The sequence below is a fragment of the Saccopteryx bilineata genome, chromosome 2 (genome assembly GCF_036850765.1).
Source record: "Saccopteryx bilineata isolate mSacBil1 chromosome 2, mSacBil1_pri_phased_curated, whole genome shotgun sequence".
NCBI classification, from domain to species: Eukaryota; Metazoa; Chordata; class Mammalia; order Chiroptera; family Emballonuridae; genus Saccopteryx; species Saccopteryx bilineata.
Window position 1 is genome coordinate 55,769,092 of NC_089491.1, and position 19,421 is coordinate 55,788,512.

Sequence of the window (19,421 nt, forward strand, 5' to 3'; positions counted from 1 at the left end):
CCTATGTTTTCACTAATTCATCTACTCATTCAAGGTAATAAATTCCAATGGTCCTGGGACCAGTGACTGAAACTACTTAAGATTTCTAACACATTTACAGACCACATAAATAAGCCTAAATGGTCACTTAAGTTCTAGGTATTCTGCCTACTGTGGCAGAAAACAGATTTTGGAAATTTTGGCAGAGTACCATAACAGAGTCTCCAAACACAAAGTTATAAAGAATCACCTAAGAGCATAACTTAAAATACAGATTCCTCAAGACAAAAAACAAACAAGAAAAAAAATACAGATTCCTGAGCTCCACCCCAGATCAACCAAAAACATCCCCAGGGGAGAGGCCTTGGATACTTTTAAATAATCATACCAGGTGATTTTTCTGATCAGCGAGTTTGGGAAGCACTGAAGGGACCTATTACTCCATTCTTAATGGTGGCTAATATAAGCCCTAAATATCATTTCTATGTACTCATTACTCTTATTGGTTAGTAGAAAATATGACAAGTCCTTTCTGTCTTAGCAATTTTGTCCTTTTGGGTTGAACTAAAGTCATTTGGAGGTCAGATGTAATTGGTGTGGGGGTGGGGGCTTGTTGGTGCTTTGCAAAGTTCTCAGTGTTTTGAGTTAACTCACCCTTTCAAATTACTTGGGCCCCCGTGTTTCACTTGTGAATTACCTGCCTAATTCCTTCCCCCTCTTTAACTTCCTTCTGCACGTCTCCTCCTTTCTGATTTTTGCCTCAAGTCTAGCTTGTTGGTCCCTTAACTCCATTTCTTGAGTGGAACATTTGGTGCTTTCCCAGTTCAGGATGCTTTGCTGGAATAGTCAATTTCCAGGGATTTTTACAGGCTGGCCAAAACAGTTTATTCAGAAGAGACGCCCGGCCGAGGACTGGCAGCTAGACTGCAGAACGTTTCCTGACTCTGCACAACCACCCGTGACCTTGAGCAAGCACCGCCTGCCCAGCTCCTTCCCGGAGGCGTCGGGGCAATGCTCAAGCTGGACTCTGGAACCGAAAGAGGGTGGGAGGGCACGGGGCAGGGTGGGCGGAGTCTTAATAAATAGGCGAAAAGACCTAAAAGCTATAAAGTAGTTATTTCTTTTTCTCGAGGCGAATCCCAATTCTTGGGGGTGGGAGAGGGGTGGCTGGAAAGTAAGAAAGAAAGGGCTCAAGAAAAAACGTGAGAACTCAGATGGCGAAGAGCGAGCTAGAGTGAGAAAATAGGAAGGAGGGAGGCTGAGGGCGAACAATCGGGTTAAAAATAGAAGCGCATCTCCCGCAAGACTCGCTCTTTCCAGCTCCACCCTGGAACCGGGGCCAGGCGAGTGTGACTCGGCTCCGCGCGACAGCAGCGCGGGCAGGCCCCGCCCCCCGTCCCGGACTTGGTAACTGGGGTCAGGGGCGGGGCGTCGGGCAGGCGACGTCAGCGCGCTCCCCACCGCCGCCGTCGGGGTTTTCGCTGACGCACAGACCCCGCCCCCTCCGTCCCTCTTTCCCTCACTGCCCCAGCGCCCGGCGGAGAGGAAGAGTCAGTCGGCTAGACCGCGGACCTGTCTGCATCACGTTCTGGGACCCGCTCGCTCCCGGGGGCCACGGCCTCATCGGTGGTAGCACCAGCAACCGAGCGCGCCAGCCTGCCCTCGCTGCGCCCAGTCCTCGCTGCGCGCGCACCGCTCAGCTTCGGAAGCGGCCCTACCCGCCGTCGGTGGAGGCGTGGGGCAACGACGGCCGGGCGCCGCGAGAGAGCGTTAGCCGCCGCGGCCTCCGGTCCTCTCTCCGCCTCCCCCTCTGCTCCTCCCTCCCCCCGCCTCTCTCCTCCCACTTCCGAGCTCCGGCGTGTCCCGGCCACGCTCGGTGCTACTGCAGGAACAAAAGAAGGACCCCGCGGCGGCGGCGGCGGCAGCGCCTCCGCCTGCGGCTTCTACCCGCTCTCGGCCCGCGGCGGCTCGCGGGCGGCCGGCTCGCCCACCTCGGAGACCTCGCCCGGGCCCCAGCGCGCCGGCGTCGCGCGCAAGCCCGGCTCTTGCCCTTCTGCTCACGCAGGGTGAGTGGTGGAGAGCTGGGGGAGGGTGCCCGGCGGGGGTTGGGCTTGGGGGGATCGAATGCCACGGAACTCCAGTGAGGCCCGGACTGGTCGCGGATGGCGGCGTCCGGGGAAGGCGAGTCCGCCCGCCTGCTCAGGAAGCACAAAGACGGAGGCGTCATCCTGTCGTCGTGGCCCGGGGCTCGGCTCCCTGCGCCCCGGCTCACTCGCACATGCACAGTCGGGAACAATACCCGGCTTGCGTCCTCCGGGATTGGGGTTCCGGGTCTCTCTCCTTTGCGTTCCGGTTGGGGGTCCGGGCCTCCCTCCCTCGCGTTCCGGCCGCCCTCGGCGGCGGCGCCCGACGTGGGCAGCCTCACGGGGAGAGACAAAGAGGCGGTGGCCGTGGCCGCGCCCCCGGCCCCGGCCCCGGCTCGGCGCACTCTCCAGCTCTCTGCTGCCTCCTCGGGAGAACCGCGGGGGTCGGTGCGGGGCCCGCAGGGTGAGAGGCTGGCCTGCCCTGCGGGGCTGCTGTTCTGCATGACTCAGTGGTTTTTGGAGAAGGCCCTGCTGGGCTTTCCTGAGAAGGCCTGTGCTTGGGGGTGGGGGGGTGGCCATTGGGTCCCAAACTTGTTCTTAAACCCGCTGGAACGTGGGTGAGGGGTCTTCTCTGCCATCGTGTTTTAGTTTTCTCAACGTCGCTGCGTTTCTCGAATAAGATCCTTCTCGTGAAGTAAATGGAGCACCTTCCCCTTTGTTCCCTGCATTTGAGCTAGTGAATGTGAAATTTTGTGCTCCCTTTTCAAGCCCTCCCTGGAGCGGTGTTTGGGGAAAGGCCCGGGTTGTTTTTTTATTGACTGGATGCCTCCTGAGAATCTGGTCTAAGGACATACAGATGTAAAATAATAATATATAGGTCACAGAATCCCTGTTTTTTAAACCAAGCATTCAGGTAATTTACAGGTTAAAAAGGAATCTTAATATTATAGTATTAGTTTTTAAAAAATAAACTTTCAGAACTGAATTAGGGGAAAATAGTGCAATTTTATCTTCCAGGATTTTTCTTAAAATGTTCCTGAAAAGGAATTTGTTGTAGTTTTCCCCTATTTTCTATCTCTTAGTCCCGATGTTAAGTCTAGAAAGAAGCCTTTTAAAATTACACTAATTTACTCCATTTGGCAAAGAGGGGGCTCTGAGATACTGAGAGTGAGGACTTGCCCAAGGTCACCACTGGCTTAGAGAGGTAGATTAGAGGCTAGAACGAGGGTACCAACTCCAGGTGATTGCACATTCTTAACATCTTTTAACAGTACGTGCACCTGAACTAAATTCCAGAGGTTTTTAAATCCTTTATTATATTTGAGGGTGGGAGAGTTTTTAAGTACCATGCCCACGGTTTTGTTCGTTTTTTAAGCTACTGGTTAAAGGAAGCCAAAACTATGAAAGTAAACATTTCACTTATACCTGATAGAGCTATCAAATCTAAAGGTGCTAAATAGTAATGGTGCTGTTATTCTTCTAAAATACTGCAAAGTAGGAGAGAACCACAGTACTTAAATGGCAACCTCTTAGCTCTCCAAAAAGAATAAATTGCCGCTAAACTTGAGGGTCCTTTCTGCCTTGATGCTCTCTCTGCTGTGCTTGGTTTTCATAAACAACCCTGACCGATTTGGCTTCATGAGTGATTAATGGTGCTTGTTTGCATCTTCTAGATTGAATTAGAGATTGCTTTCTAATCCTCCCTAATTTTTAGGGGGGGGGGGGACTATAGCAGCCTGAATGGCATCTTTTTGTTTTGTTTTCTTATTATATTAGATATACGAACACTGCATCCTTAATTTTGGGGGTTGTGTAGGAGTTGGCAGGCTCTGGGATATAAATAGAAGCTGATTTCAGAGGGCCCTGTTGACTAGGCTTTATGTGAGAGCCTCCATCCAGCTCAGCCTGTCACATTGCAGCCTTGTGACAGGCTGAAGCTCCCCCTCATGTGATCTAAGCTTCTGAGAAATATTAAGGCAAGCTGTGCACATGTGATGGCATTTAAAAGCTGGCTTTCTAGGGGGGAGAACAGTCTACAAGGTGAGAAGCCATGTAGAGGACTAACATCCTGGTGTCTCTGAGCTGAAGGCTATTTATAGTGAATTGGAGATTTATGTGTTTTCCAAGGAAAGGTGGAATACTTTTCATTACAACGAAGTGGGTGAAATCATTGCATGCGGACCCCCCCCTTTATTTATATAAAAAAGATTTTAAGATTCAAATTAACAAGTATTAATGTTGGCTGGCTCAAATTTAGGCCAGTTTGCTTTTAAAGCCATTCCCAGATGACACTGCAAGTTAGTATAGAAAGTATGAGCTAGCATAATTCTTAAGCTGGGTTTAAGCAATGGCCCAACTTTTTGTTTCAAGTAAAGATTCACACACTTTGCACATATGCTCAAATTTTTAAAAACGCAGCTGAAAGTGTTTATTAATAAACTTCATAAGTGATGTTGAAATGTTTACACTACTATGCTCCAAAATGAGTCAGCTAAATTCCACTTACTATTTAAAGAGACAGTGTCAACTAAATTAGTACTATTGTTTGAAGTCGGTTATGGCTCTTGGTTGCTCTCCATACAAAAGCTTGATTGGCTTGAAATATATTCAGGCTTGAAAATGGTGTCATTTTGCTAACAAAAGTAAAGGTTACTATTATTTAACTGGAGAAATAAATGTCAGAAATGCCAGGTCAGTTAGTTAATCTTGTTTCTCCCTTTTTAAAAATAATTTTGTTAATAAAATTTTGATTACTTACTAAAGAGTATATTCTAGAACTAAGTGGTAGTTGGAAAAAGCAGTATTGAATTCTAGATGACAAGCTCTAGCTTGAAGTATTTTCTTGATCTTATTTGAAATGTTCATAATTTTAATAAATGACCTCTATCATCAATAGTAAATACATTTAAATGACAGTGACAAGTTAGAGCAAATGATCTTTCTTTGATAAAGTTCTCAGAGTTTGTACACTCATACATTTTTAGGTGACAGAAACTCCACATTTTTCTTAAATAGTGTGTATTTTCTCTTAATTCAGGAAAATGTGCTAAATTTAGCAAAATACTAGCATATTTGTGCTAATTTTAACAAGACTTGTGGAAAAGCAAGAGTATGCTTTCTGTATAAAGTTTTTTTCTGGTAATTAAATATTAACTCTTACTAAAACTTATGTATTTATATTGCTTTACTTTGCTATATTGAAATTGAGCTTGAAAAGGTTTCCTTTTCTGCTAAGAGGAAAACAAGCACTTGTTAAAAGTTTTATGAGACAGCCTTTGGCTGAGAAATCTGTGCTGATAATTTGTGTGTTGCAGGTTTCTACAACTGACTTTTCAAATACTTAGATCCAGGTTTCACACCTCAAATGGCAGAACATAAGCAGCCGGCCCCTGAAATCTTAAAAGAGCCAGGACCTGCTAGGTGATCAAGGAGCTCTCTTTTTCAGTCTCCTATTAAGGTGTTAAAACATTTTAAAAGCACAAATGCCCTGCCCCATAGCAGAATTGTTGAATTACTAGTTGGGCTCAAGTATGTTCAGGTGTTAGTTTTAATAAAGTTTTAGAGCTACAGCTAGTTTAAAGAACCACTAGGAGATCTCAAGGCAGTAATTAAGATTTGTAGTTTTTCCCCCCATTTGTAAATTCCATTTAAGATATTTTTAATCAGTGTGCAGTGCAAGAGAGCAGAAAGGAACTTAGATATCAGTTGCCTAAATTGATTTAAACATAATTCTGATATTAGGCAGAATGACCTTTTCAGAAATTGAAACAAATGATAGTGATAGGTGAAATAAATACATTTTAATGTTTAATGGTAGAATTTTTTAACCTAAAGAATGTAGTCATTATATACTGCTCAAAAAATTAGAGATATTTTATCGCTTTATATACCTTTTGAAATATCTTAATTTTTGTGAGCAGTGTAGTTCCTTATTAAGCTTAAACACAATTTCTTTCATTCTGTTGTTTTATAAAGGCAGCAATATATTCATAAATTTCTTGGCCTATTGTTAATGATTAACACAATTTGAGCCTTTATTAAAAATAGATTTGGTGTTTAGAATAACAAAGGTACACTGGTGACAATTATACTAATTTAATGGTTTTATTTTGCTTACATGCTGGTTTCTAAAGTTTTGTTTTTGTTTTCTTTATAGCAGAAAAATATGGCTCAGGAGACGAACCAGACCCCAGGGCCCATGCTGTGTAGTACAGGATGTGGCTTTTATGGGAATCCTAGGACAAATGGAATGTGTTCTGTTTGCTACAAAGAACATCTTCAGAGGCAGCAGAATAGTGGCAGAATGAGCCCAATGGGTAAGTTGTTTCCAAGGAAAAATCCATTTGAAGAACTGGTGAACAGAAAACATAGAGCGGAGAATGGGGGCCTAAGACTGAGAATCAGTGCGGAGAGCCCAAAGCGAGAAGACCTGAGAAAAGCTTGAAATTAAAGCAACAGCCCAGATGCTTGGCATGACTACATCAGGAATGAATGACTATCCACAAGCATCTTCTAGCTTTCTCATTTTCCTTTTTGACATTTTGTTTCATATTTGTATTCACTGGATATGACTTTTTAATACATATCTTTGTTTGGATACTCACTTAAAATGTAGGATGCTGCAGCACGATGAAAATGCTTAAATCACTAACCTAATTAAATGCAAGTATTTGTTACTTTTTAATAGTCTTGATACCTAGTGTAGTATTGCTTTGTTTCTTACAAATCCTTCTTTTAAATAGGGACAGCTAGTGGTTCCAACAGCCCTACCTCAGATTCTGCATCTGTACAAAGAACAGACGCTAGTTTAAACAACTGTGAAGGTGCTGCTGGCAGCACATCTGAAAAATCAAGGTAAGCTGGAGTATTTCAGTTTTTTATGGTAATACAAAGAGGAAATAAAGATATCTTCGCTGTCCATACAATTATAATTATGAATGTTCATATATCGTAAGGATGTTAATATATCCAACGCTCTTGGCTTTGCATGTGTTGCACAGTCAGGGATTCGGTGTCATTTAATATATGATCTTACAGGTCATTGAGTCAAGATGTATATAGCACTGCGTAACAGCCCCAAGGATGCTGTGTTGAGAATTTTGTGCCTTTATTCATTGTAATTGAGGTTTAGGGATTGTAGGGAGGGAGGCTTTGTAGACTGTAGTGTAATGGCACACAAGGTATTTTGGCAAAACTGCCCCCTTTTGCCCTTAAACAGATTACAGCCATAGCTAAAAATTGCTAGTTGGCTATAATAAAACATTGTGACCTATGCAAATAACGCAGCCTTGAATTGATCGTTTATCAAGTTGCTTTCTTTATTCTCAACCATTTTTGCTGAGCATCCAATATTCTTTAAATTTTTAGATTATTTAGCTCCATTTGATCATGTTGGAAATAATATATAATTTGAAGTTGAACTGACAACTTATTATCTCACAAAGAAGGAAGTACCCTTAACATCTTTAAAAATGTTTGCTTAAACTCAAATAGAAATGTGCCTGTGGCTGCCTTGCCTGTAACTCAGCAAATGACAGAAATGAGCATTTCAAGAGAGGACAAAATAACTACCCCGAAAACAGAGGTGTCAGAGCCAGGTATGCTTTTTGTTTAATACTCATTCAGTCTGGACTTGGTAGTATGAGAAAGGTTTGGTGGGGAGATTCATTCCTTCCCATTGAAGGACCTGAGAGGAAGAGAGCTATAAAATACAGGCCAAGCAAGAACTGCTCTCTACTCTCGTCTTCTTTCTTCTCTGCCCATTCTCGTCCCCCACACCAGTAAATTAGCAAGGCTTATAATCTGGAGACTGGAAGTATTAAGAATTCATTGAACTTAAAAAATTGCTTTACTAAAAAAGAAAGTGGTTTGCTATTTTAAAGGTATCAGTCATTAGACAAGATATTGTTCATAAACCTAGAAGAAATTATGTAGGCTAAATTTTCAAAGCTATGAAGAAAAAAAATGTTTAAATCAAAAGCAATAACTATTGTCTTGATGTTGTTAATATTGTAGAAAATATCCAAGCAGAAGAACATACTAAACACTAGAATGAAGAAGGGTAAATTCCCATATTTTGTGAGAGTTTAAAACTCAGTATGGAAAGGCATTTTTGGTTTTTCATTTGGTATTGACTGAGTCTGCTTGACTTACATAGCACAGAGGTACTCTGATATGCTAGAAAGTTGACTTGTTTGATTGAATACCTGTGCTAGGCCTAGAACAAGGAACTGTGTTTCATAGTGCACCTAGGTGGTTTTTTTCATTATTTCCTAGTAGTGTTGACTAAACACAATATAAAACTTGATTGTGAGGCAGTAGTGTCGGTGGATATATAATCTGCTTTGGAGGCTTGCTTTTTTTAACATCACATAACATCAGAAGCTTATGTGAACTATATCAAATTTAATTTGTGAAGTTAAGGTGAAAATTTTAAATTGGGAAAGTGAACCATATTTGGTATTTTGAAATGAGTTCCATCTTTCTGAAAAAGCTGGTCATATTTATATGTGAGGCTTTTGGTTTTTTTAAAACACAAAATTATTCTGGCCTTGGAATAGTACTCTTTTAGGTTATATCTGTACTTAACCTCTGCATTCATTATTTCTTACTAGGAATTCTGTAGTTTGTTGTTTCTTTGCCTTTATCATTTTTCTTTTCTTAATCCTCTTATCTTTATGTTTTAGGCACAACTGTTTAGTTTTTGGGTGTGGTCAAGGAAATGGTTGTCACCCTTCCCTGCCCCCAACTATTCCCACAGATTATTCTTTACCCTTATACTATCAGGACAAATTATATTGAGGTCGTTATAGTAGATTGTTAGGAATAAATTATAGGACCGTTAGTTTAATATTAGTCTATTAAGCTAATTGGCTTGCTTCTAGAGTTTGGATTTAATAGCATTGGTGCTGTTCTATTGTTGAGGCAGTAATTTTAGCATTGCATATATTTGCTATTCTTGGGATTTGGATTATGTTAAAGCTCAGTTTACAGTGCTTTTGTTATACCATATTTCCCCATGTATAAGACGCTCCCATCTATGAGACACACCTTAATTTGGGGGCCCAAAATTTGAAGAAAAAAAAAGAATGTATTACATAAAGTTATTGAACTCAAGTTGTATTAATCATAAAATTCATACAACTCTCATCCACGTGAAAAAGCAGGAAATGCAAGTAAAATATCTATAATCATTGTATAAGACATACCCAGTTTTTAGACCCCAAGTTTTTTCGGGAAAAGGTGCATCTTATACATAGGGAAATACGATAGTTGGATTTTATAAAAATTAAATTTGGTATTCTGTTCATTTAACCAGTGGTAATATGGGTTTTAATCCAGTAGTATGCAGTTATCATATTGATAAATTCTGTGGATGTCACGTATGAACTAAAACTTAAAAGTAGGTGGAGAAACAGACTTTTTAATGTAAATCAAAAATTCTTGATTTACCTATAAAATTCCTAATCTAAAATCAAAACTTCACAAATACTTAAACATGCTAAATATGTTTGCTAATCTTTCAAAGGAAAATTCTTAAAAAATAATTTTCCACATATTCTTCATAAGACAATAAAGTATCTATTAAAATGGCAAAATAATTATGAAATTTTAGAGTCTGAGATAGTGATTAATAATTTGGGTTTTACTTGTCAAAATTTGGTGGTTTTATTTACCCAATCTTTTCTGTAAGTATAAAACCAAAGCAATGTTTTTATAGTGAGGTACCTCAAAATTTGGCAGCTTTATTTACTGAGTAGTAATGAATTTGAACAGTCCTATTTAAGACATTTATATGTAGGCAATAAGGAAAAACTGAGCATCTGACCAGTATCTCTCGGCTCTTTAAAAGCTTTTAGAATGGGGTTTTGTTTCTTGGTACTAGCTGTTAAGAGTGAGTTTAAAGGAATTTGAGTGGCGTGGTGATAATTTTGTAAAATTTAGAGGAGCGGGTATTTTGTTGATTGGCAAGAAATTATTCAATTTGAAAGTTCTAATATAAAAGATCCTGTTTATGTACATGTTTTTAAGAAGGGCTTAAATACTTTTACTAAGAATCTTAAGGTTTTTTTATTTTTAACTTAGATAAGTGATTGATCAGCCAGTGAACTCTTGAGAAATTTCTAATTCGTGTCCTTATTTTTCAGTTGTCACTCAGCCTAGTTCATCAATTGCTCAGCCCAGTACTTCTCAAAGTGAAGAAAAAGCTCCTGAGTTACCCAAACCAAAGAAGAACAGATGCTTCATGTGCAGAAAGAAAGTGGGCCTTACAGGTATTACAGAAAATAGACTGTATATTTTGCAGCTAGGGTTCAACAAGGAGCTCCTAGTTGCTTCATAAGGGACTTGTTGGTCTTACACATAAAACAAAATGCCCAACTTTCAGAAATAGAAAGCTTTCAGAGTGGACTAGAAAGGAGGATAATGGGGGAAAGACTAATTGATTTCTCTTTGTCTCCCTAATCACATGAAACCCTATTAACTTCAGGCCTCAAAAAGTACTGTCCTTTATTGAATTGATAAAAATTCATCCAGTTTGGTTCCTTTCCTTTGTTCTTCTGGGGAAAAGGTAGCAGAACTAAACAGCAAGCACCTACTTTGAGTTGGGCACAAAATAGTCTATATACTTTTTGTTTCTTTGTTTCCTTTAAATCTCCAGAGCTTTATGGTTGTCTTTCCCTAGTTTTCACTTGAAACAAGACCCATTTGACATGTGTCAGGAGGAGGATTTAAATCCAGGTCATTCTGACTCCAGAGCCTGTGTAATTTATACCGTGTGATATCTACAGGAGTTTATGGAAGGGTACTTATTTGAACTCACCATGTCAAAGGTGGTTTAAATGCTTTTCACAGTTTAAAGTGATGGATTCTTTTATCAAGTTGCAAAGAGCCGTGGAAATGTGGTTTCTTTCCTATAGTGAGGAAGGCTTTTCCCTCCCCTTCTAATTGCTACAAGTTCCCAAGTGACTCTGCTTCTTTCGTGTGTGTACAGGGTTTGACTGCCGATGTGGAAATTTGTTTTGTGGACTTCATCGTTACTCTGACAAGCACAACTGTCCGTATGATTACAAAGCAGAAGCTGCAGCAAAAATCAGAAAAGAAAATCCAGTTGTTGTGGCTGAAAAAATCCAGAGAATATAAATTACTACTTGTGAAGAGACTAAAACTTTTTATTTTAATATATCATAGGAAACATTAAAGAGCAGATGCATGGCCATTTTCCTTTGATGTTCTCCAGAGTTTTACTTTATACTTGTCTGTCTTATAATTGATATTTTAGGATGTTTGGGTGTTTGTTACAGGCAGAATTGGATAGATACAGCCCTACAAAATGTATATGCCCTCCCTTGAATAAAATTGGATGAAATCTGCACAGCAAATTGAATTACACAGATAATAAGAACAAAATTTAGTTCCCGCGTGCCAAACAAAACACATGAAATCTCTGCATGTTTGCAGCATATCTGCCTTTTTGGGAATGTAATCAAGGTATAATCGCTGGCTAGTGTTATGTGCCTGTATTTTTCTAAAAAATGGTACACCAGAAAAGGACTGGCAGTCTACTTCTACCATAGTTCAACTTCACCTTGTTAATTTCCACAACATATTCTTGGAAGATACGAGGATAAAGAGGATCAGACCTTTCTGTGAAAACAGTGTTTGGTGCCATATGTAAGCTTGGCTAATTGGTCTAAAAGTTGTCAAGGCATTCTGTGAAAGGTAAACATTGCAACTGGTTATAAGAGTAAAACCATCAAGCAACAGGGTCTTGAGCTATCATTGAAGCTTATTGTGCCGGCCTGCACCAGAAGATGTCTGCATTACTCTCATTGCTAAAAGTGTGTAGCACAGAACTGCACTAGGATTAATTTGTTTACGAGAAGAAGTTAAAACTACGTTTGGTTTTTACATACAGCAGCTCTATTGAATAACATGCATCTGAATTTTAAGTTGCGAAGGTATCTGAACAGTTAATTTTTCATGTGCATCTTTTGTTGAATGTTTTGGTTCAAGAAAGAATGTTTAAAGTTTTTTTTAAGACTTCAGTTCTTAATGTAACTGTACCCTTCTGCATGGAAAATCATAACCAACATGGCTGCAGTAGACTTCTTAGTGGTATCCAGCACCACTTGCAGAGGGCTGCTTTATCATATTGTACTTGGGTGTAGGACTCTAGTGTTCTTGGGTGTGTTGCATGGGCTGCACTATTTACAGCATTGTACAATAACAACTAGAAAAGGCAGTATATTTCACTGATGCTTGTCTGGTAATATCACTTCTGTGTTATAATGGAAGGTTTTCTGTGATGTATGAAACTTGTGTTTTTATATATAAATGAGTATAGTTAGTGTTGTGGTAATGCCCGTTTTTATCTGTAAATAGTTAAGTATGTACACGAGGCACTCCTGATTTATTGCAGTGTTCAGTCCTAGTTTTTACTTTTAAAACATTCAGTTTTGCTTTTAAATTTATGTACCTTAGGTTCTGAGTTAGATCTGCAGATGTGTACAGATAGTTCATATTTATGTATGCACATAATCATGCTATCCAGCATTGATGCTATATTGTATTATGTAAATAATAAAAGCCATGTACAGAGGGAAACTTCCACTTTGTTCCTTGGGTTTTTAAGCCATAGTAATCCTACAAGGGGATAAAGAGAAAGAAACTGTTTCATGGTCAACTTTAATTACCTATGTTCAAGTGAGAGCCCCGAGATGAGGTTTGTGAAATACCTTCAAGTATGGTACATAGTAAGTAATTGTTTCTGAAGAAATGAATAGGCATTTTTAGGATCTTAATAGTCTTAGCATGTAAGGGAAAGGAATGACATTTAAACAGTTATGGTCGATTCCCCCCACCCCTTTTAATTGTGTTTTATAGTCGGCATTTTAGGCATGACGAGTTGTACAAAAACAGGCATAGTTTTCCTTCTGTTTGGGTGTGGTTCTAATGTAGAAATGGATCCATGGGCTTGGTCTTTGAAGGTGTCATGAGATAAAAGAACAAGGAATAACTGCATATTCTGACTTTGCCCATGGGGTAACTGAATCCTGGCTTCTCAGTGATGAAGTTTAAAATGGAAATACTTATCCTGGTTCACTACCATTTGTCGGTTCTTTCCATGTTGATACTTTTGCTTCAACTGGGGAAAATGTATGTGTGCAGAAGTCTATATAATGAGACAGATGGGACGATGATGGACCCGTGGTCTTCATTGTTCTATAAAGGTCTCATAATATTTCCATAATTTTTTTGTAAGAAACAATAGTTGGATCTTACAGGATTTAATCTGTTAGAAGCAACAGTTGTGAAAGGGAATTTTAAGTGTGTAAGGCAACTAGGAAGATTTCAATTCTACACAGACAGACCTGTGTTCAAACCTGAATATTTCTCTGACAAAACTAAAAATGGGCTTTAACTTTGAAATGTACACTGAGATACTAAGCATTTTAAGTATATCATGTTTTTCCTTAAAGATATCTGGACACCTTTCAAAAATATTTTCCTAGGACACCATGATATGAATTGCCTGTATGACCTTGGGCTACTTTTAACCTATTCTGCAGTGGGCTTTAATCTGGACAAATGAACCTTGAGTTTTATTGTCTGAGGTGGGCTTCCCATGGTGAATCAATCTGAAGATGGGAGCAGAGTGGTGTAGTGGTTAAGAGGGTAATGAACCCTGAAACCAGGCTTCTTTATCTGTAGATAAGTATGGTAACAGTCCCTGGTATGTATTTCCTATTAAATTTATTTTTTAGAGCAGTTTTAGGTTACTATAAAATCGATAGGAAAGTAGAGATTAACCATATACCCTCTCCACATGCTTGCAGCCTCCCATGTTATCAACATCTCCCAGAGTGGTACATTTATTAAAACTGGTGAACCTAGATGGACTCAGTCACCCACATTCCACTGTTTATACTTGGCTGTTGGTGTTGCACATTCTATGGGTTTGGAGAAATGTATAATTAATGATACGATCTATCATGAATATCGTTCACTGCCCCTAAAATCCACTGCTGCCAACTCCCTACTTGCTAACTCAACCTCTAGTAACCATTGACCTTTACTGCCTTTTTTAAAAAGTCATAGTTGGAATCATACAGTGTAACCTTTTCAGATTGGATTCTTTCACATAATCACAAGTTCCCTCCATGTCTTTATGGCTTGATAGCTTATTTATTTTTAGTGTTGAATAAAATTCTATTGTCTGGAAGTGCCGCAGTTGATCCATTTACCGACTAAAGGGTATCGGCTGCTTCCAGGTTTGGGCAATTATGAAAAAAGTTGCTATAAGCATTGGTGTATAAGTTTTGTGTGGAAATAAGTTTTCAACTCTTGGGTAAATACCAAGTGTGATTGCTGGATTGTATAGTAAGAATATGTTTAGCTTTGTATCATTATAAACCGTCAAACTGTATTACAAATGGCTGTAGTATTTTGCATTCCTACCAGCGATGTATGAGTTTCTATGCTTCACGTCTTGACCAGTATTAGTGTTATTAGTCTTCCAGATTTTGGCCATTCTAATTGTTCTGTAGAGGTTATCTCATTGATTTAATTTGTATTTCTCTAATGACATCATATGGAGCATCTTTTCATATTATTTACCATCTTTATATCTTCTTTGGTAAGGTGTCTGGTAAGGTTTTTGGCCCATTTTTTAATTAGGTTTATTCTCTTATTTGAGTTTAAAGAGTTTTTTTCTATATTTTTGGATAGTGCTTTATCAGGTGTGTGTTCTACAAATATTTTCTCCCAGTTTATGACTTGTGTTTTCATTCTCTTAAGCTGCTATTCATTTTAATGTCTTGAGTAATTTCTACAACTTGGAAAGTTATTTGAGAATGATTGAGATTGGTTACTGGTTACATTAAGTTGTATAGTGAAGGTAAAGATCTGTAACTTCTCAATTTTCAGTTTAAAATTATTAGAATCATTTTCGTAAGGTTTTCTTTGCACATGTCTGTTAAATGAAGTTCTTAGCAAGTAACAAAAAATGAGTAAATGTCTACTAAGTAATGTTATAACATGTTAAGCATACTACTGTTACAAATTATTGTCAGTGTTAACATCCACAGGATTCAAAACAAATTTATCAAATGCATTGAGAAGCAAAACCTCGCATCCTGTCTCAACCTCCACTTCCAGACACACGTTTTAGGTAACTACCATAACTTGAAAAGGTTGTTTTATCTCTTCCACATCATGTACATACTTGACTTGTTTGCATAATTGTTTGACTGCAAGGTTGTTAAAGTGAATTTTGCTCATAAATATTCGCTTATAATTTTGGAGAGTGATGGAGGTGGTTGCTGGTTGATTAGCAGTAAGGTTATATGGCCATAAACTGCATAGGAGGGTTTCTGTGAGTGAAACAGCAGGTAGTTAATGTAAAGTAACTTGAAATTTCACAGCATTTTCTTGTATTTGTACAATGTGCTTTAAAAATGTGCATGTATAATGATACAAAAGTGCCATTTAATAGTTGTGGCTATTTCAGACACAAACACTGTTTTTTAATTCATATAAAAGCAAAGTGCACTGTTTTTGTTTCTCCTAGAGTGTATTTCTGTTCTCATCCTGAGAGTAAAAGAGTCACCATTTTGGGGCATAAATGTCTGCAGCTAGGTAATATTTTTCTTAGACTAGGTAATGATGTTAAGTTGTACTTCATGTCAACAGCAAGATGACAGATATTATCTTTTTTTAATTGGTTAATATATTTAGTTGGTTTGGAACACTTTTTCTTATGATTTTGATTAAAACTATTAGCATAGAACCTCAGACTGTATATATCTGAAATGATTGATAATGTAACTAAAGCCATTCAGGAATTAGGATCATTTATCAGTCTACACAGAAGTTAATAGCAACCCGTTCTGACACATTCCTAGATTTTAGTTGAGTGCAAGAACTGTTCAGAAAATATTTTCTTAAGCACTTACCCTTTAGAGCTCAAGAATGAGCCAGAAGATATTTATGTATATAAATTACCCAAATGAATTCAACTTAAACACTAGTGTCAAAGTAAATTTCTCTGATGCTGTGTGTATAATCCATGGCAATTGAAATAGTATCTGATCCTTGCTATGTAATACCTTTATGCCCTTACCTCCCTTCCCATCACTAAAAAGGTATTCAAACATGCAAATTAGAATACCAGGCAAACAAATGTGATTAGATTTTATATTGTGAGGCATTACATCTCATAAAACCTTAGTACTGCCCTTGCTGGTTGGCTCAGTGGTAGAGTGTTGGTCTGGCATGTGGAAGTCCTGGATTCAATTCCTGGACAGGTCACACAGGAGAAGCGCCCATCTGCTTCGCCACCCCTCCCCCTCCTTTCTCTGTCTCTTTTCCCCTCCTGCAGCTAAGTCTCCATTGGAGCAAAGTTGGCCTGGGTGCTGAGGATGCTTCTATGGCCTCCCCTCAGGCCCTAGAATGGCTCCAATTGCAATGGAGCGGTGACCCAGATGGGCAGAGCATCGCCCCCTAGTGGGTTTGCTGGTTGGATCCCAGTCAGGTGCACACGGGAGTCTGTATCTGCCTCCCTGCTTCTCACTTCAGAAAAAAAAAAAGAAGCCTAACCAGGCGGTGGCGCAGTGGATAGAGGCAGTGGATAGAGCGTTGGACTGGGATGCGGAGGATCCAGGTTCGACACCCTGAGGTCGCCAGCTTGAGTGCGAGCTTGAGTTTGAGCAAAGCTCACCAGCTTGGACCCAAGGTCGCTGGCTCGAGCAAGGGGTTACTGGGTCTGCTGAAGGCCCACGGTTAAGGCACATATGAGAAAGCAATCAAGGAAAAACTAAGGATTGATGCTTCTCATCTCTCCATTCCTGTCTATCCCTCTCTCTGACTGTCTCTAAAAAAAAAAAAAAAAAGTACTTTTAAGCATCTCTTTAAAGAAAAATAACCCATCTTGTTATTCTGCTTCCATGTCCACCCTTATGAGAAAAATATTTCCTTTCTAGGGCAATGTTTCTTTAGGTACCCTTCTCCTAGAGGTATACCATGTGCTTAGAAATATCACCCACATAAGAATATAGGGCTTCTGATGTCTGCACTAGTAATTCTTATTGTAAAGCTAATTCTGCTGTAAGAATTATAGTACTTAAATATGAGAGGTTAATCTGCTACCCCACACATTAGCCTTAACAATCTATGTTATAGTTAAGTGCCTGTAAAGATGACTTATATTTAGACAAGTTTTATTTTTAGCTATTCTGTGGCTTACTTGGTTGGCATGAGAATTAGGTTATTTTGCATATCTGGGACAGCATAACTAGTTTTTTTCAGTGGCTAGATTATGTCAGTGACAAATAATATATTGTGAGATTTTAGAGATTTAATAAATAGTGATACCTGTTGAAAAAACCACAATGTTATAGGCATTAAAATATGCATTTATCTTCAGAAATTGCCCTTTAGCATTCAAGTGATAAGCATGTTTATGTGGATCATTGAATAAAGGTGTGACTTTTGAAGTGGATTTTAAGGGTAGCAGTTTTTACTTGGTAAATTGGGACTGAATTTTCTAGACTCTGAGAAGGCAACTTTAAAGACCCTAAACAATTATCACAGCTAACCAGTGACCAAATCTGCCCAATGCTGTACAGCCCTTACACAGAAGACCTCAGATTGGACTGAACATATTAGTACTGAATTATAGCTCTTCAAGCTTAAATCAATCAATGGTTGATTTTTTAAAATGAGAGAGGTACATGATATGTCATAGAAATCAAATGAAACGGGCCTGTTAAGGTTGTTACAAGAGGGTTCCTCTGTTTTGCATCTGTTAGGCTATGTCCTCCACTGAGCATTGAGAGAAGCAGGCATTGAAACTGAGCTTCTACCTATGGCCTAGGCATGCTGTGTGTGAGCAGAACAAGTGAGGCATACATACATACATACATACATGGTTTGTTTTCATGGATATTATGAACTAATACAATGAACAAGAATGATTTTCTGAATTACTAAATTGGCCATGTTGATTCTAAAACTGAAAAAGTATATTTGAGTTTTATAAGAATAGGTGGTCAGAATTAATGTTACATGTTTTCAGTTAGAGATCATTACTTGAAGCCTCTTCTTTCAGGAGTAATACACCTTACAAAATTTCTCACTGTTGTAGGAGACGAGCAGATTTTTCATTTCAGGGTGGCAGAGCAATCGAGTAGGTGATGTTTAGATACTAGCTTTAAGTCAGTTCGGGTTTGTGGCTCAAAAAGTGTGTCTCTGGAAAAGCTACTTAAAATCTTGAGTACCTGAGTGCCTTCACCTATGCAGACTTTAAGAATTAAAATCATGTTGCATGTAATATTGATACAGGTTAGGTGTATCACAAACTCCTGGAAAGGCCATTTTCACAGATGTTTAAGAGCCCAGAGTCTGATCTATACAGTGTAGTACTCAGTTTTGCCATCAACTAAAATTCATTTGGTGGTCTTGGCTAGATAGCATGGTTGGTTAGAGTTTCATCCCCAAGCACTAGATTGCTGGTTCAATCCCCAATCAGAGCACATACAAGAACAGATTGATGTTCTCATCTCTCTCTCTTTCCATTCCTCTCTCACTAAAATCAATCAATACATTTTTTTTTTAATTTCATTTGGTGGATTGGAAATGAAATTTCACCACTAGTTTCACTCTGCAAACCTAACAATTTTAAATCTGATCCATGAGTCCCTGAAATTGCATGCAAAATTTGGTATCTGTGTTTCTTGGTAGAATTTTCAAATTGATCCATGACTGAAAGAGACTCAGGATCTAACTAGCCTTCTTGAGAAGATACTTAAGTGTTTTAAGAGGAAGCTAGCTGTTATGAAAAGCTGTGCTGACTAAACCAGGAATACCCAATCTGCCTGTCTAGCTACATCCGCTGAGGCAACATTATAAGAAAAGCAGTGCCTTTTTTCCTGTTGTTGGAAGCAACAATGACTCCACGAACTGAAGGAGGAAGTAAATTGGTGTGTCATAAACAGAGTTCTCCAGTCCTTTTAAGAATAATCTTGCTTTGCCATTTTAGTTTGCTTTTCATTGATACCTTGTCCTACTCCTCTCAAACCCAGACCAACTCTCAAGACATCATGCTTTGTATGATATACTTGCTTGCAAACCCAGAAATGTGAGTTTCAAGTGTTTTACCTTACACAGTGATTGTCTCAAACCCTGTAAATCTAAATGTCTTCTCAGCCCTGGTTGAATTGTCAGGGTACTGTTCTGTGTGATGGAGAGAAACTAAACCACCTCTAAACTGTAATTTCCAAGGCTAAAATAGTACAGAAGTTGAAATTCACTCTTGAGTCAGTTCAGGACATCACTTAATTACTGAGTGATCCATGTCTG

The 19,421-nt window shown here is 39.1% G+C and overlaps 1 protein-coding gene across 1 annotated transcript; it reads left to right on the forward strand.

The window, feature by feature from the left end:
* The first annotated feature begins 1,495 nt into the window (after nucleotides 1-1,495).
* ZFAND5 (zinc finger AN1-type containing 5) lies at nucleotides 1,496-17,562 on the forward strand. Its single transcript, XM_066257090.1, has 6 exons — nucleotides 1,496-2,045; nucleotides 6,220-6,379; nucleotides 6,806-6,917; nucleotides 7,557-7,660; nucleotides 10,211-10,336; nucleotides 11,056-17,562. The coding sequence occupies exons 2-6, from the start codon at nucleotides 6,229-6,231 to the stop codon at nucleotides 11,202-11,204; spliced, it is 642 nt and encodes a 213-aa protein (XP_066113187.1). The 5' UTR covers nucleotides 1,496-2,045; nucleotides 6,220-6,228; the 3' UTR covers nucleotides 11,205-17,562.
* The last annotated feature ends 1,859 nt before the right edge of the window (nucleotides 17,563-19,421 follow it).